The 22,731-nt window shown below is 38.6% G+C and overlaps 4 protein-coding genes and 1 long non-coding RNA gene across 8 annotated transcripts; 4 read left to right on the top strand and 1 right to left on the bottom strand.

Moving 5' to 3' along the window:
* The first annotated feature begins 477 nt into the window (after positions 1–477).
* On the top strand, positions 478–12,762 carry LOC17882931. Its single transcript, XM_006289418.2, is given in 2 exon segments — positions 478–1,339; positions 11,648–12,762. Coding segments are annotated over 2 exon segments (1,977 nt in total).
* On the top strand, positions 2,331–11,497 carry LOC17884522. Its single transcript, XR_002833522.1, has 38 exons — positions 2,331–2,459; positions 2,555–2,667; positions 2,761–2,810; positions 3,020–3,044; positions 3,153–3,217; positions 3,302–3,438; positions 3,553–3,623; positions 3,798–3,896; positions 4,040–4,180; positions 4,259–4,336; positions 4,405–4,576; positions 4,669–4,882; positions 4,999–5,073; positions 5,154–5,202; positions 5,337–5,385; positions 5,473–5,568; positions 5,842–6,010; positions 6,175–6,247; positions 6,350–6,436; positions 6,528–6,700; positions 6,805–6,923; positions 7,017–7,096; positions 7,201–7,260; positions 7,371–7,555; positions 7,664–7,848; positions 7,973–8,060; positions 8,138–8,371; positions 8,470–8,561; positions 8,650–8,808; positions 8,922–9,064; positions 9,156–9,312; positions 9,401–9,623; positions 9,706–9,898; positions 10,002–10,025; positions 10,128–10,229; positions 10,316–10,381; positions 10,501–10,561; positions 10,853–11,497. It is a non-coding gene; the product is annotated as an uncharacterized LOC17884522 (long non-coding RNA).
* Positions 12,763–14,161: 1,399 nt separating the features above from the next.
* Positions 14,162–16,008, bottom strand: LOC17881959 (auxin-binding protein 1). The gene is made up of 5 exons (XM_006288636.2): positions 15,857–16,008; positions 15,401–15,507; positions 15,011–15,211; positions 14,604–14,668; positions 14,162–14,515 (listed from the first exon to the last, which is right to left on the bottom strand). Exons 1-5 carry the CDS (start codon positions 15,975–15,977, stop codon positions 14,410–14,412), a joined length of 600 nt encoding a protein of 199 aa, XP_006288698.2. The 5' UTR covers positions 15,978–16,008; the 3' UTR covers positions 14,162–14,409.
* Positions 16,009–16,360: 352 nt separating this feature from the next.
* On the top strand, positions 16,361–18,604 carry LOC17884284 (transcription termination factor MTERF4, chloroplastic). 3 transcript variants are annotated; one of them, XM_006289945.2, is made up of 2 exons: positions 16,361–16,447; positions 16,687–18,604. In XM_006289945.2, exon 2 carries the CDS (start codon positions 16,695–16,697, stop codon positions 18,312–18,314), a length of 1,620 nt encoding a protein of 539 aa, XP_006290007.1. In that variant the 5' UTR covers positions 16,361–16,447; positions 16,687–16,694; the 3' UTR covers positions 18,315–18,604. The 3 variants fall into 3 exon arrangements, with proteins under 3 accessions (XP_006290007.1, XP_023637700.1, XP_023637701.1); XM_023781932.1 differs by having other exon boundaries at positions 16,393–16,447; positions 16,668–18,604; XM_023781933.1 differs by lacking the exon at positions 16,361–16,447 and adding an exon at positions 16,454–16,592.
* An 84-nt stretch (positions 18,605–18,688) lies between these two features.
* LOC17881343 (putative E3 ubiquitin-protein ligase RF298) lies at positions 18,689–22,278 on the top strand. Of its 2 annotated transcripts, none has more exons than XM_006289058.2 (3): positions 18,689–18,847; positions 19,216–21,146; positions 21,537–22,278. In XM_006289058.2, exons 2-3 carry the CDS (start codon positions 19,230–19,232, stop codon positions 22,068–22,070), a joined length of 2,451 nt encoding a protein of 816 aa, XP_006289120.1. In that variant the 5' UTR covers positions 18,689–18,847; positions 19,216–19,229; the 3' UTR covers positions 22,071–22,278. The 2 variants fall into 2 exon arrangements, with proteins under 2 accessions (XP_006289120.1, XP_023637699.1); XM_023781931.1 differs by having other exon boundaries at positions 21,531–22,278.
* Positions 22,279–22,731: the final 453 nt, after the last annotated feature.

Genomic DNA, 22,731 nt, shown 5'->3' with positions numbered 1-22,731 from the left:
AGTTCTAATAATTGTCTGTAAATTACATTTATTTTTTATTTTATTTTATTTTAAATTACTATGCGTTGCTTTTGTTTTGTCTGTTCAATGTTATGTTAAGTAGCATTTGTGCATACGAAATCAGATGTTTTAGCTAAATCCGAAATTTAAGAGACAAAGGAGCATTATACAGTCTTTAGGCTTAACTTTGTGCAATCTCCTCCTTCTTTATATCGTTCAGTCTTTCATGAAGTTTCTTGCTTTCATCGAAATTATCTTTGTCCAAAACGTGGCTTTCATTAACTTAAGAAACACGTAACCCAATAAGGTTGATATTGTGCTAGGCCCAAACCTGACCCATTTGATTCGTGAATCAAATGATATTTAAGCCAAATCGTGATGAGGAGAAATTTTATTTTGTCACAACACAGCACTTTCTCTCTCTTCACTTTCTTCTACACCAGTCTCCATTGATCTTGAAACACCATTGATACAAGTATGAAGGTGGAAGTCAAGTATGGTGATCAGCCTGATGGTGATAAAGAAGAGTGTACTATTGAAGTGGGTAACTTTGATACAGTGTTAGTTATCAAAGAGAAGATCGAGAGGCATCTACATATCCCTATTTCCAAACAAACCCTTTTCTTTAAAGGCAGGGTTCTTCTTAATGACCATCATAATGTCGCACAATGTAAGATCGTCAACAAGTCTACTCTCAAACTCTTCGTCTCTTGTAACCGTTACAACCCTGATCGCAACAACAATCAAGTTCTTCATCAAAACCAGCAACCTCGAGCACCGTCAAACTTAACCCGACAGATCACTCACGGTCATCAAGATCCGCCGGTGATGAACCCGAGGAGCAACAACAATGAATCATCACTACCACTACCAGGACCGTCAAATTCAACTGATGAGTTACTTGGGATTCAAGATTTAACTGTTGGGAGCAGCAGAGACAGGAATCAAACCGAGAAATCTCCAGAAACATCAGCTTTAGTTGAAGCGTTCCTAAGTCAGGATTGGTCTACGACAACCAAAAACGATAGATCACTAACGGTAAGTGATATGGAAGAGTTTCTTGGCATTAAAGATGATCTGCCGCCTGTGAACTTTGGGAGCAGCAGAAACAGGAATCAAACAGAGAAATCTTCATCGTCAGACTCAGTGAAGGAGATCATTTACATTCCAGATTCTCCTGAGAAGAAGAAGATCAAGCCCATGCCTATGCCCATCCCTTCGGGAAAGATGACAGTATTTGTTCAGCTATTTGAAGAGACCAGGATGATTCCGGTGGTGGTTAACTCATTGGATATAATAAAAGTACTGACCACAGAGTTGGTTACGATGCAACAGAGGGGTGAGTTAGATCTGCCTCGCGAAGGGTATTTCTTTGTCTTCAAAAAGACACCATTGATCGAGACTTCCTCATTCTTCTGGAACGGTATTGCTGATGGCGATATAATTAAGGCTACCCGCAGTGCTGTTTATCAAAAGCCTCGTTGATCATTGCTCGAGCTTAAACTCTCTCCTGTAGTCTCTCTTTTTTACTTATAGGTTTCAAGTTTTTTTTCAAATATGCTAAGACTTGTCATTACTAATATGATGAGCTGAAAGAAGAAGAGAAACAAGTCCTTGTTGAGTTACTTTAACTCTGTGCATTCGGATGGTCTAGTTGGCATTACAGAAACATGTATAAATATCAACTGTTGAATCTTTGTTGACAGAACAGTGCATAAGACAGTAAAGTTTTCTGCAAATATGCTAAGACATGTAATTACCAATATGATCATGAGCTGAAAGAAGAAGAGATCCTAGTCCTTGTTGAGTTACTTTAAGCTCTGTCATCTGTGCATTATATATACGAGACATTAGCTATGATGAAATAAGCAGACATTAGCTATATTGAAATAAGCAGACGTTAGCTCTTCCAAATATCCTGATATTTCTGTTTAATATTTTACTAAACAACACTCAGTATCTCGGTTAATAATAATAATGAGTACATTAATTTAATAAGGCCAATAATAGGCCTAAATAGCCCAATAATAAGTGAATTAAGGTCTTTTTATACTTTTTAAATCAACATCCGGATTTGAATTTTTAAGAGACGAGGAGAGAAGCGGAAGGTACAAATATTTCCCCTTTTTTGAATATTTTTGGATTAGCAATTTCCTTTTCTCGAATATTTCCTTTTTTGTTTTTCCTTTTTCTTTTGACAAACGATAGGAATTTCCTTTTTTTTTTTTGTTTTTTCCTTTTTTCTCCTCTGTTTATAGGGGGAACTCTCTCACTCATCATCACATTCTTATTTCTTCCCTGCTGAGACGAAAATCAACATAAAAGGGAGCGAGAGAGAGAGAGAAGGAGCCGATTTTTGGTTTTATGGTTTCTCGTGATATGGAGAATTAGGGATGATGAATTGATGATGATGCCTGCTCTGGGAAAAAGAATCATCTTCTTCACCAATCACCATCTCTGTAAGTAAAATTACTTGTTAGTTTATTACTATGAGAAGTTGATAAACGATATCTTGTCTTGTATTTCACTCTCAGAATCTTTGATATGGTGCAAGGAATTGTTCTTTCGCAAGTGAGGATGGGAGCACGAGGAGGACCTTGTTCGTTTCTATAACCAAGAACATTCTTCACATCTACAAGGAGTACTTGGACATATCTTCGATAACCAGTAACTAGTAGTAGCTACAATTCTTTACTGTATCTCTTACTATAACTCTTGACTAATATTTTTTCTTGATACCATTGATGGTTATGATTGCAGGTTTGAGCGATGAGTAAAGAATCCTTCAAAAAGAAGAAGAACCCTTCAAGGTTTTGTTTCCAATTGTTTAAAGTCAACTACTTTTTTTAATAATTCTTATTATTGCTTGTTATAGAGCCGTTAGAACCAGTAGCTATAGCACAAAGTAAGCCTCAAGATATAACCAGTAACTAGTAGCTCCAGTTCTTTATTCTGTCTTTTAGTTTAACTCTTGACTGTTTTTTGTTGTTGTTGATACCATTGATGGTTTTGATTGCAGGTCTGAGCAATGAGTAAAGTTGCAGGTCTGAGCGATGAGTAAAGAATCCTTCAAAAAGAAGAAGAACCCTTCAGGGTTTTGTTTCAAATTGTTTAAAGTCAACTACTTTTTTCAATAATTCTTATTATTGCAGGATAAAGGACCGTTAGAACCAGTAGCTATAGCACAAAGCAAGCCTCAAGATATAACCAGTAACTAGTAGCTACACTTCTTTATTCTGTCTTTTAGTTTAACTCTTGACTGATCTTTTTTTGTTGATACCATTGATGGTTTTGATTGCAGGTCTGAGCGATGAGTACTAGAGAATCGTTTTGAGAATTCATTGAACCTTGTCTGATGATGAATCCGTCTGCACTTTTGCCAAAATATCAGTTACAGTTATCTCAAGCCAAAGGACATCATCAGAAAAGTGTGAAAAGGTAGGGGACATTCTTAACAAATATAGTCTCACAAAATAAAAAGTTCAAATTGATTATACTGATTTATGGGTTTTTTTTTTCTTTTTCATGTGTTGATTGTCTCACTGACTGCAGGGAAACGGATAATTGTGTGACCTGCTTCAAGGTTCTTCGTTTGAATTCACCCACGACAATCGCTTGAACAAGTATATTCCCTCCTCACATCACTTACTTTCAATTTTAATAAGATTGTTTGATACTTCTTTTGTTTCTACTGGTTTGGTGCCTCTCTTTGCAGATGTTAACTACAATTTAAGCAACGGTGTGAGGAGCCTGTCTAAGAAATTTTGATCCTAAATTAATCAATTTTTGTCATGTAGGGAAGCTCAATTGTGGTTTCTCCGTGGGTGATAGCTACAAGCTGGTGATAGCCAAGACTTGACCGATAAAGAGACTTTCCTTTTGTGTGCATTGAATGGGTAATTTCCAATTTCACAATTTTTCTCAACTCTATTCTCATACACCGTTTCTAGGTAGAGTCTCAACTCAACGTGAGTCTTGTTCTAATTCATTCAGCCGTCCTCCATTCTAACTCATCTTTTTCTTCTTGTTCATTAAACAGTAATCTCGGGGATGCAGACGCTTGAGCAGATAGAAAACAAGGAGAACATCCCTTACCCAAACCACCATTGCAGTGGACCTTAAGGCAGCAAATTACAAATATAGCTCAAGCCAAAATCAGCCTTCAGAAAAATGTGAAAAGGTTGCTCACATTCTTTCCATTCTGGTACCCAAAATCTGGCTTCACGTTCAACTTGTAGTAGTTTCTTTTTGTGTGTAGATTGCCTCATTGCAGGGGAACGAGTGTTAAAGTCAAGCCATCAGAAAGCAAAAACTAGGTGGTGGAAAATCAAGACAGGTACGAACCAAATTAATGGTTTTTTTGTTTTAATTTCATGTGTTGATGTGTCGTTTCACTGACTGCAGGGAAATGAGTGTTACGAACATTTCCAGCTACTAGCTCTACCAATCTGATTCACTGAGTATGTAGCCAATCACAGGGTAAAAGCTAGATGATCTCATTATGTGACCCAACCATGGAGTAATCCTCTACTTTGCTCTGTAACAATTCCGAGGATACATAGATCTACAATGCCAGGTTTCTCTATATCATACTTTGTGAGATCTAATTGTAGTTAAGCAAGATGAGAAACCATTCTAATGCACTTTTTCTTTTTGTTCATTCAACAGTAATCTTGGGAATGTGGATGTTGGAGAAGATATAAAGCAAGGAGAACACAGCTCTGCAGTTTTCTCAGGGAGAAAATTGGATGAACCTTAAGAAAAAGCATCAAACTGCTAGAAAGATAGCTAGTATTCTGAGGAAGCCATTCTGTACGCAGGCAAAAAAAAACCAGTCACAGTTGTCTAAACAAGAATGAAGTCATCAGCAAAATGTGAAAAGGTAAGTTACATTCTAACTTACCGTTCTTATACCAACTCACGTTCTTAAATACCATTACCATTCTCACGTTCCTCTTGTAATCTTTTTGTTTTTCTCTGTTGATTGCCTCATTACAGGGAAATAAGTGTTAAAAACGTCGCTAGCCGAAACTAACTAGTTTTGGAAAGTCAAGCCAGCAAAAACCAAGACAGGTAGGAGCCAAACTGTTATAAAATCAGATTGAATCTCTCCATGACCGAAACTCTTTCGTCCTCATCATTGATTTGTGTAGATTCTTAATCCAAAACCAGCAACGCTGCTGCTCCACAGGAAAAAACGAGGTCTTGCTCACTTCCAAGTTTTAAGCTCAACCTGTGAAAAACCAGAAGCCAATGCATCTAGTTTCAGCATGGTATATTTGTACTTGATAAATAGAAAACTAAACGAAACCCGTGTGTTCTGTGATTTGATGCAGATTTTGACAGCACCAGCTTTGCCTGCACCACATCTGCTAGAATTTCCAGGTAAATATATACTTTCCCAAAGAGTATCACTTCATAACAAAATCCATAGCTTAGTGAAACTGTTTAGTTAATCTACAAGGATTTCAGCTCTCAATGTTGCAGGAATTTCATCTTCAAACAATGGCAAGGGTTAACCAGCACGCATAAACATCTTCACTAGCTTCAACTTAAGTCTCTAGTAAGGTATGAAGCTTCTTTTCACCCCTAAAAAGTTTCTTTTCATGCCATTTGATATGCCTCTGTTTTCCTTGTAAGCAGAATAATGATTGGCTAATCTCTGAAAGCGTCAACTGATATACTCTAATTTTTGTGCCGTTGCTTCTTCCTAAGTATCACATTTATAAAAAAGTTTGTTTTGTGTGGCTGAAATTCGTTTGACATTTGATTCTGATTCGTTTGAGATCAGAAGCTGTTCAATGTGTTGACGTTTCTCTCTTCTTGTTTCTATATATGCAGAATAGTTTGATGAGGGTTGGTAGTTTTATCCAACCCGTTTTCAGTTTTACAGAACCTGTGGTAAACCCGTTTATGATTGCTATTAACAGTGGGATTCTACTTGGCAATCATATTCACATGATTCTCAAAAAACACTTCAGGGGAATACCTTAGTATGTTGAATTTTGAGGTAACAATTTCTTTGGCCTTTAACTTTCCATATCCACAAAAGCAGTACACCTCATCTGCGAGAATTTTCAGCTAAATACCCTTCGTTAGAGACTATCATCACTTTATAATGCTTAATGAATCTGTTTAATTAGTCTGCAAGGATCTCATTTCTTATTGTTGCAGGAATTTAAACTTGGTAAGGGTAAACCAGCATGCTGAGACATCTTCAACAGCTTCAACGTAAGTCCCTAAGCAGGTATGAAGCTTTTTTCACTTCATGCTGTCTGATATGCCTTTTGTTTTCCTCCCATGCAGAATAATGATTGAACCAAAGAGCCATGTTTTCCTCTGATTGCAGCCTTCTAGCCAAGAAATAAATAGTTCACAACTAAACCAGTCACGGTTGTCTCAAGCAAAAGGCAGTAATCAGAGAAGTGTTAAAAAGGTAGATGACATTTTTAATTATTTTGATACCAACTCTGGTCTCACGTTCCTCTTCTTATAGTTCTTTAATGTATTTATGCCTTTCACTGCAGGGAAACGAGTGGTAAAAACGTTAGCTCTTATCCAGAAAAATCAACACATCAAAAGGCAAAGGCTGGATGATGGAAATCTAAGACAGCATGATTCACTCTATATCTCATTGTATGACTGAAATTTTTTTCCGCATCATCATTGTTTTATGTACTAAAGATCCTCTTCATGCTCGGTAAGTAATCTCGAAATCCTCTGCTTTTTCTACTTTGTTCTGTTTCAAGTTTAATTGTCACTCAGCCAGTAATAATAATTCGTTTCTGGTTACATTCAATGCAGCCTATTGGAAGTTTTCCTAGAATTGTGAACGAAGGTGTCTATACCGAAGCAGTAAATAACTTGAGGAAAAGATGTTGGCAAAGATTACAAAGTTATTAGCTCGAAATATGAACAAGAAGGTAATGCATTGATAGTTTCAGTTCTTTATTTACTAAATTGATAATATTTACTATTTCTTTTAGTTCGACTCTTGACCTATTTGTTCTTGATAGACCATTGATGGAGAATTAGGGATGATGATGATCCCTGCACTGGAAAAAAAAAATCATCTTCTTCACCAATCACCATCTCTGTAAGTAAAATTCCTTGTTAGCTTATGTTCTTTATTATTATTAAAAGTTGATAAATGATCTCTTGTCTTGTATTTAACTCTCAGAATCTTTGATATGGTGCAAGGAAGTGTTCTTTTGCAAGTGAGGATGGGAGCACGAGGAGGACCTTGTTGGTTTCCATGGCGTAATTCTCTTTACTACTCTCATCCTATTATTATTAGATTTGACTGATTGATTATTGTGATTGATGGGTTTTTTTTTTCATGTGTTGATGTATCGTTTCATTGACTGCAGGGAAATGAGTGTTACGAACATTGCTAGCTACTAGTTCTACCAATTTGATTTATTGAGTATGTAGCCAATCACAGGGGTAAAAGCTAGATGATCTCATTATATGACCCAACCATGGTGTAATCCTCTACTTTGCTCAGTAACAATTCCGAGGATACAGAGAATAACAATAAGACCACATAAGCCAGGTTTATCTATATCATTCTTTGTGAGATCTAATTGTAGTTAAGCAAGATAAGAAACATTCTAATGCTCTTTTTCTTTTTGTTCATTCAATTGTAATCTCGGGAATGTAGATATCGGAGAAGATATAAAGCAAGGAGAACACACACCAGCTCTGCAGTTTTCTCAAGAAGAAAAGTGGGTGAACCTTAAGAAAAAGCATCAAACTGCTAGAAAGATATCTAGTCTTCTGAGGAATTCATTCTGCACGCAGGCAAAAAAAAACCAGTCACAGTTGTCGTAAGCGTAATGTGAAAAGGTAAGTTACATTCTTAATTACTATTTTGATACCAACTCTGGAGAGTATCATCACTTCATAACAAACTCATAGCTTAATGAAACTGTTTAGCTAATTTGCAAGGATTTCATTCCCAATGCTGCAGGAATTTTATCTTCAAACAATGGCAAGGGCTAACAAGCACGCATAATCATCTTCACTAGCTTCAACTTATGTCTCTAATCAAATCTCTGGTATGAAGCTTCTTTCATCCCTAGAATGTTTTGATTTCATGCCATCTGATATGCCTCTCTGTTTTCCTTGCACGCAGAATACATTGGCTAATCTCTGAAAGCGTCATCTAACATGCTCCAATTTCCGTGACATTGCCTCTCTTTACAGATGCTTGACTACAATGTAGGCGGCGGTGTGAGGAGCCTGTCTTAGACATTTCATCCAAAATTAATCAGTTGTGGTCTCTCTCCGTGGTTGATAGCTGCCTACAATCTCTTGAAAGAAGCCAAGACTTGACCGATACTGATACTTTCCTATTGTGTGCTCTCAGGTGGTGCATTGAATGGGTAATTCCCATTTTTTACCATCTCTTTGTGTGACTCTCTCTTTGACTTCATTGTAATGGCCGTTTTACCTTTTGCATTGCAGCTTCAAGGTTATTTTCTCGTGCTTGATGACATCATGGACAACTCTGTCACACGCTGTGGTCAGCCTTGTGGGTTGGGTTCAGACAGCCAAAGGTTGGTATCTTATTCCTATTAACAATGGGATTCTAGTTGGCAATCATATCCAAATTTTCTCAACTCTATTCTCATACATCGTTTCTAGGTACAGTTTCAAACAGTCTGTGGCCGGATAATTTATTTGATCACTTCCTTTAGATGGAGAAAAAGATTTGTCCAAGTACTCCTTTCAAATGTGAAGAATGTTCAATAGTTTCAGCATGCAGAAACATCTTCAATATCTTAAACGTGAGTCTTTAAGCAGGTATGCAGGTTAGGTAAACTGCAAGGATCTCATTCTTTGTGAAATGGTATTGTAGTTAAGTGAGATCATGAGGTGCCATTCTAATTCTTCTTTTTCTTCTTGTCATTCAACAGTAATCTCGGGGATGCGGACGCCTGAGCAGATAGAAAAAAGGAGAACATCCCTTACCCATCCCACCACTCCAGTAGACTTTAAAGCAGTAAATTGCTACAAAGATAGCTCAATCCAAAATCATCCTTCAGACAAATGTGAAAAGGTAGCTCACATTAATTCTTATTCCCAAATCTGGTTTCACCTTCAACTTGTAGTAGTTTCGTTTCTTTTTTGTGTTGATTGCCTTATTGCAGGGAACGAGTGTTAAAGTCAAGCCATCAGAAAGCAAAAACTAGATGGTGGAAAATCAAGACAGGTTGGTGGCAGATTGTTACAAAACCAGCATGATCCATATCTCTTATCTCATACTTCGTTTGAATTCACCCACGACTCCGTCAAATTCTTGAACATGTATATTCCCCCACGAATCACTTATTTTCAGTTTAAATAAGAATCGTTGATCATTTCGTTGCTGCTTACTTGGTGCCTCTTTTTGCAGATGCTTGACTACAACGTATTTGGTGGTGAAAAGAGCCGGTCTCAGACATTTCATCCGAACTTAACCAACTCAGACTAAAACCTTGTGTGTTTTGTGTTGTTCTGTAAGGAAGCTCAATCGTGGTCTCTCCGTGGTTGATAGCTACATGCTGTTGAAGCAAGGCCAAGATTTGACCAATAAAGATACTTTCCTTTCCTGTGCTCTCAAGTGGTTCATTGAATGGGTAATTCCCTTTTTTACTCTCTTTTTGTCTGGCTCACTCTTTTTCTTTTATCTCAATGGTCGTTTTATCTTTTGCATTGCAGCTTCAAGCTTCATGGACAACTCTGTCACACCCCGTGGTCAGCCTTGTTTGTCTCACGTTCCTCTTCTTATAGTTCTTTAATGTGTCTATGCCTTTCAGTACAGGGAAACGAGTGGTAAAAACGTTAGCTCTTATCCAGTAAAATCAACACATCAAATGGCAAAGGCTGGCTGGCTGATGGAAAACTAAGACAGGTTACCCAATATTTTTTTTTTAAAAAAATCAGCATGATTCACTCCTTATCTCATTGTATGACTGAAACGTTTTTCCTCCTCATCATTGATTTATGTCCCAAAGATGGAAAAATCCTCTTCATGCTCTGTAAGCAATCTTGAAATTCTCTGCTTTTCTCTATGTTGTTCTGTTTCAAGTTTAATTGTCTATCAGCCAATAATAATTCGTTTTTGGTTTTATTCAATGCAGCCTATTGGAAGTTATCTCAGAATTGTGAACAAAGAAGGTGTCTATACCGAAGCCGTAAATAACTTGAGGAAGAGATGTTGGCAAAGATTCCCAAGTTATAAGGTAGAACTATGAATAAGAAGGTGAGGCATCTAGTTTCACTGAGGTTTATCTAAATAAAACCTTATGCGTTCTGTTATTTACTACAGATTTGGGCAGCTCTAGCTTTGTCTGCACTGCACCATCAAAGAACACCACCTCTGCCACATTTTCAGGTAAGTACCCTTTATCAGAGATAAGCATCACTTAAGAACAGATTTATAGCTTCAAATGAATATTTTTTTTATTCATTATGAATTTATGATTAGAGGCCTAACCTTACTAAATTAACCAGCCCTGTGATCCGAACAATGCTAAGAGCTCTTCCTACTCTACATCAAAAACTACTACAAAACGTAAGCAAGAGGAACTCGAGAATGTAACAAATTTCAAAGCAAAACCTTTGAACTAAAAATGTACTACTTAAGTGGTGTATTTTTGTAATGTTTACTTCATTTATCCGTCTCTCAATCTATTTTTGAATTCACATCCAATCACCCAAAAATACATATTTGAAAGTAAAGGAGAGATGGGCATCTTTTGCACCACCAAGATCTTTATTTACTGAATTGAGAATATTTACTATGTTTTTTAGTAAGACTCTTGATTAATTTGTTCATGATATATCATTGATGGTTTCATTGTAGGTGGATTTATCGGAGTGGAATATGTTAAGAATGGGGTACCAAAGGATTGATTTTTTATTTTAGTTTCGTCGATTTGAGATTGATAAAAAGTTTGCTTGGATTTTGAGGAATGGCAAAAGAGGAATAAAAAAAAGTGTGGGAAGAAATGCAGAAGCTGAGGATCATGAGGAACAGCTCAAGAAACTACAAGAAATTGATGTAGATGGAATAACAATGGATCAGAAGAGGAACCAGATGAACTGCAACTATATTTTGCTAATCACAGTCTTCTAAGACCAAGAAATAAGAAGATCATTGACATACCAGATTCTCCTGTGAAGTAGAAGATCAATCCCATGCCGTCAACAAAGATGACAGTATTTGAAGAGACCAGGATGATTCCAGTGGTTGTTAAGGCATTGGATACAGTTAAAATACTGAGGATGGAGCTGGTTAAGATGCAAAAGAAGGGTGAGTTAGATATGCCTCGCCAAGGTTATTTCTTTGTTTACAAAAAAGTCACCATTGAGCGAGACTAATACATTCTTCTGGCACCGTATTTCTGACGGCGATATGTCGGACGGACCAATATGTTTTTCAACAAAACGCTGCGTTTCCAAAGCATTTCGACATTTTTTTTACACAAAAAGAAAAGTTAAATTTACACCGTCGGATCATTTTAGTAAAGTTGGTAAAAAGATAGATATGGACGGTTAAGATTCTCTCATCTATTTGGTACGTGATATAAAACCGATTCGTGAGGGAAACTTTCGTTACAAGTTATCACTTTCTCTCGATATCTTTCTTCTTCCACAGTCTCTCTCCATTGATCTTGAAACACCATTGATACAGTTATGAAGTTTCTTGTGGAGGTTCAGAGTGGCTCATCGTTCGAGATTGAAGTGGATTACAAGGATACGATGTTAGAGGTCAAACAGAAGATCGAGAAGTCTCACCGTATCCCTGTTTGCAAACAAACCCTTCTCTTCGACGGCGTGGTTCTTCAAGACGATCTTGTTATCGAACAATATCAGATCTTCCACGGATCTCGTCTTCAACTCTTCGTCTCTCCTGACAACAACCAAACCGAGCAATCTCCTCCACCGTCAAGCTCAACAGATCATATCATTGACGGTCATGATCAAGATTCTACTGTGACGGTTCAAACAGAGCAATCTCCATCGTCAACCTCAACACAAAACGTCATCAACCCTCATCAAGATTCGTCTGTGACGGTTCAAACCGATCAATCTCCATCCTCAAACTCAGTGGAAGATTCGTCTGAGAAGGAGAGGATCCGGAAGAAGAGGATTGTGGTATACGTTTCGCTGTACTCACGTGAGAGTAAAGCTGCCAAGGGGGTTCCGGTGGCTGTGAATGTGAAGATGAACGATAACGTGAAAGAACTGAGGGACGAGTTGGTTAAAGTTGAAGAGAGGGGCGAGTTAAATCTGCCTCAAGGAACGTATTTTCTTACACACAAAAACAGAGTACTGAACGAGAATGAGTCTTTCTGGGTGGCTGGTGTTGATCACGGCGATAGAATTGAGATCCTCCCTACGCATCTTACTCGTGGCTCAGTCGCAGAGATGATCACTAACACTCAAGATTCGTCTGAGAAGGAGAGGATCCGGAAGAAGAGGATTGTCGTATACGTTGTGCCGTATTCAGGTGAGAGTGAAGCTGCTAAGGGGGTTCCAGTGGCTGTGAATATGAAGATGAACGATAACGTGAAAGAACTGAGGAACGAGTTGGTTAAAATTGAAGAGAAGGGTGAGTTAAATCTGCCTCAAGATGGGTATATTCTTGTACACAAAAACCAATTATTGAACGAGAATCTGTCTTTCTGGGTGGCTGGTGTTGATCACGGCAATACCATTGTGATCCTTCCTAGGCATCTTACTCGTGGCTCTCTTAACCTTGACTCTTAAGTAACAGTTCTTTGGTTAGCAAAATTGTATTTTTCTATACATGAGAACCAAGGCTATGATACATTGTATACCCTATTAAAGTTTCAACTATCTGCTGTCTCTTTGCTTTCGGTTTTACAGCTTTGGTCATTGGACAAAACGAGTTTGTATGTGTTCCAATTAAAGTTTCAAATCCGCTACTCTTAGCTTTGTTTAAAGTTTGCTTTCAGTTTTTCAGCTTTGGTCATTACACAAACCGATTTTGTATGTGTTCCTATTGAAGTTTCAACTCTCTGCAGTCGCTTAGCTTTGTTTGCTTTCAGTTTTTCTCATTGCACAAACCGAGTTTATATTAAAGTTTCAACTCTTCCCGCTTTGTACATTGTGTGTGTTCCTTCTTAAAGCATAAACAAGCCCAAAACAGACAGCATAGTTTTGTGACAGGTTTAAAAAGCTGTAAACTGAAAAGAGGAAAAAAAAATGGTTGTTCAGCTGAGATCGAACCAGCAGGTCATAGTGATCCTGAGTGACGCTGAGCCGTGATCCGTCCACTGCTGTAAGCGGGAAGTGGTCGCTGCTCTGTGAAACCAGCCTCACGCATTACCCTCCAACTTTAGAATCCAACTGAGCCAAGCCTTCGCTCGATCCAGACGGACTACTCACAGCTTGGACTGGGCAGCTCAGAAACATGCCAGCATCAGAACCGACCTGAGGAACCGAACCAGTGTCCCACCACCTTACTGTCCCCACTAGGGTCACAAGCTCTCGTTACTTAGCTCGACGGTAGACAGTTCGTTTCCTCTCATATATAAACCCACAAAAAATCAATAGAGTCACCGATGTGGGATAAAAGACACTTCATTTTGTGTTGATTTACGAATAATCTCTTTCTTGATGTGGGCCAAAGCCTTATTTTGAGTCCCATGATTTACTTATAAAAAGCCCAATAGGGAACTTGCAGACACAGGTTTGAGACAGAAGAAGAGAGGGGAAAAGGAAGCAATGCATGTAGCTAATGTTCATCTAGTAAAATGGACTAATGCAAGTGGTTGGCTTGTGTGATGATGAGACTATGTTAGTTGGATCTAACATCGAACCAGTTCTGCCACTACTTGAGAGTGTCATTGATAACTTTCTCAAATGGAGAAGACTCAGCAGTCAGCACAGAATACAAGAGACAAAAGAAACGGCTGCATCATCAACTTGAAGAGGTATATATATCAAGACAAATCACATAAAGCTATGACTTTGATGTCTAGCCTTCTTCCATGTAGAAGATAGGTCTGCATCTTCCATCTTCCATCTTCCAGTACGGTTGGGTGATACCTTAGTGTTAATCACAATGTGATTGGTGAAATCACCATTAGTTGGTAAATTACGAACAGTCACCAAAATGTTATGTCGTAAAATGCTTTAAGACTGTATAATTGGCCAATTGAATATAGAAAAGGAAAATAAAAGTAACCAAGATGTGCACTATTACATATTTTCATGACCAATAAGACCCACTTACTTGAGAACATCAAAGATTGAACATTTATTTACTTTCTGGTAACATTATCCATGTAAAATTCTCGCAAATCTACCAGTATCTACGCAGTGTAACAAAACCTTAACTATAATTTTACTATCTAAAGATCGTCCTTGTTTTTAGCCTCGGACATTGCTTTAAAGCTCATCTTTTTGCGACTCTTGAAGGCATTGCTCATCCCAATAGTAAGGGAACTTCAACCTTGCAGCGGTGTGTGGCATGTACCAGTCGTCGTAGGTGAAGCTGTTGAAATAACAAACGATTTTTCCATATGAATAGTAAAACGAACACTATATATAAGCAAATTCATGGAAAAGGATGTCGTACATACACTTTAATAGGCGGGCGAGATATGATAACCAACACCTGCAGGTCCTCGTGACTGGTGTTCTTGACCTGTAAGAACCGTAATACATGATTGTGAGCTACTTTCATAAGCCAGGTTTTTAGCATAAGAAAAAGTCATATTTCTCATATATATGAATATATAGGACGTGCAGCACATCTAACACTCTCAAGCATTCTTAAACACAATACTCATATTTGTTCAATGTTAATTTAACTAACATCTGTTGCATACAAAATTGGATGGTTTATCATCAGCCTTACTTGAAGTGTCTTTTGCTCTTAATTAAGATTACAATTAAAGGAAACTCTTAACAAACTAGGATTCCAAAGTCTAAGACTCAAGAAAAGAGCCAGATCATCTGAAATGATGTGGAAGGTAGAAAGACATACCTGATGAGCATCATTGATCGGAATATGAAGCGTACTGTTAACAAAGATAGGAAACTCAATTGGTTTCCCAGGGAAATTTCCATGTGTTTCAGCGAGATACAGAGTACCACTGCCCTTTAGGACAACAAAAACTTCTTCACAGGAGTGCCTGTGTATTGGTGTCTCTGAACCTGGTGCAAATGTTTGAAGCCATATTTCGACCTGGCGATCAGTAGCGATTCAGTGTTACTGTTATTTTTATAGTGTAAGCAAAAATCTCCATCACAAGTCCAACAATGGAAAACAAGAAAACGGAAACATAATTTTTTTGGTCAAAAAAATTCATGAAACACAGACATAAATGGATACTAATGGACATAGTTTAAAAACAGCAATGGCCTCCATCATTACCTCCTTCATTCCGTGTAATACAGAGCCAGCAACAGTCATGTGAGAAAGGCCTGGTCTTCCATAGTTATCCTGGGGAAGGTCACTAATATTCCTCAGGATTGGCAAGCCTGGATTCACCACTCAACAGATAAAAAACATCAGAATCTTATAAGTATCTAAGCTCCAGATCGATGAAATTGCAGCGAATCTGTACCACTTCGGAACATTCAGAACCACTTCCACAAATCAAAACACGAGACTGATAGGAACAATTGTGAGGTTCTTAGATCCTCATTTAGACAAAATCAATAGCAAGTTCCTGCACATTTGATTCTTTCTACCAGGAATCCAAATAAGCAATTTCACACCTAAGTAAAGACCTTAGATTCTATCAGTGATACAAACATAAGTACGAAGAAATCTGCATCCAGAGCATAATCTCCTAGGTCGTAGGGGGAGAAAACCCGCTAAACTTACCATTGATGGGACAAGGAGCTCCTAGAGTAGTATCAGAGAAGTAGAACAGAAGAAGCGCGGCGGAGAAGACGGCAGCGATCGGAGATGACGAAGCGGAACCAACCGAAGAAAGTACCATCATTTTCTCGATGCTTCGTCCAACGAATATTTGTTTGCTTTCTCTCCAAAAAAAGTCTCACATAACTGTTAAATGACTTGGATACTTTGAAATAGCCCCTCATCTTTTATTTTCCCTTAGAAAACCCCCAAAACTATTAAAGTATCATAATTTTACTACCGTTCATCTTTGATAATCCAATGCTACAGTTTAAATAAATTTTATGTTCTAAAGAGATAAACAAAGTGAATGATATTTTCTTATTTAGTCGCTCACTATTAAAGTAATCGCGGACGTATGGGGGTAATGATAACATTTCAGATAGTTATGGGGAAATAATGGAAAATATTAGAAAATGAGGGTTACAGAGTCAAGAATTCGGATAAATCATTCACTGGAGAGTGATGATGAGGATTCTTATTTCTCTTTCGTGGAAAAAACCTTACCCGCTCCGCTAAAACCCTCGCATTCTCCGATATCTTTCCTCGTCTCCGGTGAGATTTCACTCTCAGTTTCAATCATACGTTGATCCAATTCCTCTTCTTCCTCTCGATTTCCATAGTTTCTGTGACTTGCTTCTAATTAGGTTTATGTGTGTTTGGTTCGTTGATGTTCACTACTACTGAATTGTTTGAATTGGTATATGATTATCCCGTTCAGGTTTCTGGGTTAGTGCGAGTTGGTATTAGTTTTTGTTGATATCGTCAATTTTAGTGTTCTTCCGTTTTTGTAGGTGAAAGAATGAAGATTAGGTTCTGTAGCGGCCTCACAAAACCTGGGTCTTTGCTAGTTCACTTTGAGCCACCATCTTTTTTTGCCGTTAGATCTCGTTCACTCTCTGATTCCACTTATGGAAACTTATGCAATCACAAGAAGATACCTGGTATTGGAATTGGTCTAGCAGTTCAATGCTCTATTGCAAATCGGAGATTCTCTTCACGTTCTGTGGATTCACCGAGAAGAGAAAGGTCGTCCCGTTCTTCTTCGGGAAGGGATAGGGATAAGGATAAAGATAAGGGAAGAGGTTCTCAGTCTCTGTATAGTCGTCCTAGTTTGTTAGATATGAATAAGGAGAAAGCTGCTAATCGTGCTAAGGTTTATGAGTTCTTGCGCGGGATTGGGATTGTTCCTGATGAGCTTGATGGTCTTGAACTCCCTGTAACAGCTGAGGTGATGAAAGAGCGTGTGGAGTTTCTTCACAGGTTGGGGCTTACCATTGAAGATATCAACAATTACCCTCTTGTTCTTGGTTGTAGCGTGAAGAAGAACATGGTTCCAGTTCTTGATTATCTCGGGAAACTAGGCGTGAGAAAATCGACTTTCACTGAGTTTTTGAGAAGATACCCGCAGGTTCTTCACGCTAGTGTTGTTATAGATCTTGCGCCGGTGGTTAAGTATCTTCAAGGACTGGATATTAAACCGATTGATGTACCTCGAGTGCTTGAGAGGTATCCAGAAGTTTTAGGTTTTAAGCTGGAAGGGACTATGAGCACATCAGTTGCTTATTTGGTTGGTATAGGTGTAGCTAGGAGGGAGATTGGTGGTGTTTTAACTCGGTACCCTGAGATTTTAGGAATGCGGGTAGCTCGGATAATTAAGCCTCTCGTGGAGTATCTCGAGGGTCTTGGGATTCCGAAACTAGCTGTAGCTAGGTTGATTGAGAAGCGGCCTCACATTCTTGGGTTCGAATTAGATGATGCAGTGAAACCAAACGTGCAAATCCTGCAAGATTTCAATGTCAGAGAAACATATCTTCCTTCTATAATTGCACAGTATCCTGAAATCATAGGAATCGACCTGAAACCTAAGCTTGAGACGCAGAAGAAGCTACTTTGTTCGGCCATTAATCTAAATCCAGAGGATCTCGGCTCTTTGATCGAGAGAATGCCGCAGTTTGTTAGTCTCAGCGAGTCTCCTATGCTAAAGCACATTGATTTCCTTACCAAGTGTGGATTTTCTATCGATCAAACGAGGGAAATGGTAATCGGATGTCCTCAGGTTTTGGCTTTGAACCTCGGAATAATGAAACTCAGCTTTGAATACTTCCAAAAGGAAATGAGAAGACCTCTTCAAGATCTGGTGGATTTCCCTGCGTTCTTTACGTATGGGCTTGAGTCCACGGTAAAGCCGAGGCACAAGAAGATAATCAAGAAGGGAATCAAATGTTCACTGGCTTGGATGCTAAACTGTTCAGATGAGAAGTTCGAACAGAGAATGAGCTACGACACAATAGATATAGAAGAGGTGGAATCTGATCCATCATCTTTTGACATGAGTACATTGATGCAACCTGAAAGAGAGGAGGAATCTGATTCCGAGTACGAGGAAGAAGAAGATGATGACGACGAGGAGTTTGCTTAAACCCGGAGTTTGGAAAAAATCAATGCACAGAGTGGTCCAAACGCAGACAATGAATTGAAGTAAAAAAAATATGTCTTGATGGATGATCATCACAGAGGAGAATGAATGATTACTTTGAATATCGAACAGATTCTTTGCTGATCCGATATTTTCATCTCTAGTCTCTACCCTTGTATTGATTGATTCTTTGATCATGTTGTTGATACTTGATAGCAGAACAAAATGGACCAGAAGATGTAATGACTAAAGTACCCTCAGGGGCAAATCAGTAATATTGAGTTTTTCCAACACCAACCCTCTTGTCACCAAAGAAAAAAAAAGCTCACGATCAATTTGGTTCGGCTCTTCATCTTCTAGCCACGCACTTCTTCTTTCTCTTCCTCACAGTGCCTCTCGCTCTCTGCAACACTCTTATTTATTTAATTATATATTCATCGATCCCTCTCCCCTCTCTCTCTCGTTCTCTCTCTTCGACCCTCTTCCGATCGTCTTTTTTCCCGCGGTTTTGCCTTCCACCGTCCCCTCCGTTTCCGGTCAGTTTACGACTCCGTGTTTTTGTTTTCGGTTGAATGATCAAATGATTCATTTTTGCTCCCGATTCGATTGCATTCCGATTGAGCTGCTATGTTTGATCAATCTTATGTGTTTCTGTGGGGGAATTGTGTTTGATTTGTTCTGGGAATCTAATTAGTTTTTGGGAATTTGGCCGATTGTATTGGTCTTTTCTTCAAGTTTGCTATTGGAATTTGGGAATCGTCTCTGTGCGTTTGCATTATCACAAAGCTTCTGTTTCTAGCTTCCTTGGTTGTTTTATTGAATCTGTGACGAGGGATATGGTGTCTGAACACTAATCGTTTTTGTTATCTCTGTCTTTTGTTACTTGAAATATTCATTATCTCAGGGAATTATTGCTTAATGGTTGAGATTCTTGAGAAGCAAGAAGAAATGAATGAGTGTGCTGCTCTCAATGGTGGCAAAGTGGGAACATCTTCAGTGTCACCACCACAAGAGAAAGGAAGGAAGAACAAGAGAAAGTTAGCTGATCCTTCTCCTCTAACTGCTGGTTCCTTGACTGAATTCCCTCGATATGAGTTACATTCACTCAAGTCTCAGAACCCTTTGTGTGACAATAACTCGAACGGCCAGCTGAAAGCGGAAGAGTCTGAATCCTCAGGATGGGATGATCCGTTTGCTTGTCAACTCGAAGAACTATTATCATCAAATTTGCTCAACCTCTTCCGTAGTGCAATGAATCAGATTATGGATTGTGGGTATAGTGAGGATGTTGTACTCAAAGCTATTTCAAGCAGTAGGCTCTACTGTGGAGGAAATGATCTCGTGTCAAACATTGTTAATGATACTTTGAGTTTCTTAAAGAGTGGGAAAAAAGTTGCTGGTTCGAGAGACTATGTGTTTGAGGATTTACAACAACTTGTTGCATATACATTGGTAGAGAAGATAAGTCTTGTTAGGGAGGTTAGGCCATCGCTTTCAACAGTCGAAGCAATGTGGAGGCTGCTGATGTGTGACTTGAATGTTTTGCAAGCATTTGAAGTGGAAGGAGAAGGGTTCGACGGATCTTCAGGTTGCAATGCAAATAAAAAATCGGAAACTCCAGGTGCCGAGTGTAATCCTCCAAAATCCACTGACTCAGATAACCCAAAGGCCTCAGTGTCCAATACCCAAAGCAATCACAGTGACCCAGTCAAATTTGGGAACTTCCCAAATGTAAACAACTCCAAAAATCCTCATGCTAGTGGAGCAACACCTGGAAAAGAGGTATTTTCTGTTACCACTGCTTCTGCTGAAGGCACTAAAAGTGCATCCCTGACTTCTGTTTCTGATGAAAAATTAGTATCTTGTCGAAAAGGCCGCACCAAAAAAGAATTGGCCATGCTCCGGCAGAAATCATGTGTGGAGAAGATTAGAACTTATAGCAAAGGTGGTGGCTATAAGACAGCAAAGTTTGGTGGTTTCCTTGTGGAGAAAAGAAGCAAAGCAGCTTCCGATTTACTGTCCTCACAAGCAAGAAATTCTTCATCCAAGATTACAACAGATGTTGTGAAAATTCCTTTAGCTGAGAGTAGCAGCACTCTTTCAACTAGTAACAGTACTAAGTCAGATTCGCCTGTATTAAATGTTAAGGAGTATGTTACTGCATTACCTGCTAATAATGCTCCAGTAGCTTTAGAAAAGAAGTCCAGTTCTCAGCCTGAAGAAAAGGTTTCTGTATCTACAAAGCCAGCACCAGATTACTATGCTGCAATCCCATATGATGCATCTCTGGGAATATATGTTCCCCGAAATAAAAGAGATGAATTGATTCTAAAGCTAGTTCCCCGAATGAAAGATCTGCAGAAAGAATTGCAGGATTGGACAGACTGGGCTAATCAGAAAGTAAAGCAGGCTACAGTTAGACTTCTTAAGGATCAACCAGAGCTTAAGGCACTAAGAAAAGAGAAAGAAGAGGCAGAAGAGTTCAGAAAAGAGAAGCAATTATTGGAAGAAAACACTATGAAAAGGAGGTCTGAAATGGAGTTGGCTTTGAATAACGCGACGAACCAGATTGAAAGAGCTAACAACACAGTTCGTAGGCTCGAGCTGGAACAATCTCTGTTAAAGAGAGAGAGGGAAGCTGCTAATATAAGGGCTGCTGAGTCCGCTGAGAACTATAGAGAAGCAAAGGAGAGAGTGCAAAGATCGTTGAAGAATGCTCAGTCGTGGGAAGGGCAAAAGGTTTTGTTGCAGGAAGAGCTCAAGAGTCAAAGAGACAAGGTGGCAGAGCTGCAGCAAGAAGTTGCCAAGGCAAAAACCCGCCAAAACCAAATTGAGGTTAGCTCCTTTTGTAGACAAAAAGCCTTTGCTCATTTTAGGTCTTCTCGACTATGGAGCTGTATAATATTGTATGATAATTTATCATATCCTTTCCTCTACAATTATTTTTCAGGTAATCATTTCATTCTTTTGGCTGGAATATTCACATTTTGAGTTTTCCCCAATTATCTACATTGTTTCGAAGGAATTAGAGAAATTGGAGGGAAAATATGTTTACATCTGAGAGTTTATCTTATATACCTCTTGTGGTGTGTTCTTCAAATCAAGAATTATCCATAGTATTGTGATAGAAATTATATTTCTGATTAACAATGTAGTCGGTATGAAAAAAGACTGTTGTCTAAGTGTCGAAGTTTGATGAAAATAACTAATGAAACTCAGTTGCAGGCTACTTGGAAACAAGAAAAGGCAGCGAAGGGGAAACTCGCAGCTCAAGCAGCTGCATTAAAGAAAGAGAGAGGAAAACTGGAAGAGCTCGGTAAAGTAGAAGAAGAGCGGATCAAAACAAAAGCAGAGAATGACGTGAAATACTACATTGAGAACATCGAAAGACTTTCGACCGAGATCTCAAATCTGAAACTCAAGTCAGAGGGCTTGAAGATAGCTGCATTGAAAAAAGGCATAGATGGAAGCAATGACGGTAATAAGAGCGGAATGAATCATACCACCACCACAAAGGCAAACCCAATGGCAGGAGCAAATGTATGGGAGAATAATCACGGGTCAGAGTCGAAAATCAAAAGAGAGATGGAATGTGTGATGTGTTTGTCTGAAGAGATGAGTGTGATATTCTTGCCTTGTGCCCATCAGGTTCTTTGCACTAAATGTAACCAGCTTCATGAGAAGGAAGCCATGGAAGACTGTCCGTCTTGTCGGGCAAAAATCCAGAGGAGGATTCAGGCTCGTTTTGCTCGCGGTTAAAAGCTTTTTCTCCTCTCAGCTTTTGAATCATCAATATGGCAATGAAGGTTTTGCTTTGGGTTTTCTTTTTTTAAAAAATCTTTAGACTGCTCTATTTACTACATTTAAATTATACAACATCTTGTAAAGAGTGGCTTTACAGTTTGGTCATTTCTATATATCCCTCAAGAATAAACGGAAGAAGCTCTTCCCACTTTCTTCTTCTCTATCAACATCGTTGATTATTCATTGTCGTCTATCTCAGAACTCCAAAGGAGAATATTCTCTGAGGCTCTTTGAAATTTTCCTAAACAACCTACACATACATGAACGACTTTGACCTTCTTCTTTTTTTGCATTTCTTTTGCATTATTTGCTGTTGTCAGTCCATTTTAACTTTCGAGTCTTGGAAGCAAAACTGAAAAAACTCTGGATCCAGATGTAAAACCTTAACATTCTCTACGGCTCTTTAATTTTCTTGTTGGCTGTAACTCCCAAATTCTCCGAGGCTCATTTATGTGACCAAATTATCCATATTGATGCTTTCAAGATATGATTTTGGTTGATGATTTTTCCCAAGGTGAAATCACTTCTCTATACACTCATTTTAGAGTTTGAACGTTTGATACTTGATGGTACTCTTTGTGTTAGGCCGAAAAGCAAAACGCTTTACTAATTATAA

This window comes from Capsella rubella, unplaced genomic scaffold (assembly GCF_000375325.1).
Source record: "Capsella rubella cultivar Monte Gargano unplaced genomic scaffold, Caprub1_0 scaffold_6, whole genome shotgun sequence".
Lineage (NCBI taxonomy): Eukaryota > Viridiplantae > Streptophyta > Magnoliopsida > Brassicales > Brassicaceae > Capsella > Capsella rubella.
This window is presented reverse-complemented; position numbering and strand designations above follow the sequence as displayed.

Bases quoted from the DNA above. Each gene is read 5' to 3' on its own strand.
- LOC17881959 (XM_006288636.2), bottom strand. From the start codon at position 15,977: ATGATGGTACTTTCTTCGGTTGGTTCCGCTTCGTCATCTCCGATCGCT. The intron at 15,508-15,856 runs GTAAGTTTAGCG...TGGTGAATCCAG, and splicing joins AGCTCCTTGTCCCATCAATG to GCTTGCCAATCCTGAGGAAT. The intron at 14,669-15,010 runs GTATGTCTTTCT...CGGTTCTTACAG, and splicing joins CGATCAATGATGCTCATCAG to GTCAAGAACACCAGTCACGA.
- LOC17884284 (XM_006289945.2), top strand. From the start codon at position 16,695: ATGAAGATTAGGTTCTGTAGCGGCCTCACAAAACCTGGGTCTTTGCTA.
- LOC17881343 (XM_023781931.1), top strand. From the start codon at position 19,230: ATGGTTGAGATTCTTGAGAAGCAAGAAGAAATGAATGAGTGTGCTGCT. The intron at 21,147-21,530 runs GTTAGCTCCTTT...AATGAAACTCAG, and splicing joins CCCGCCAAAACCAAATTGAG to TTGCAGGCTACTTGGAAACA.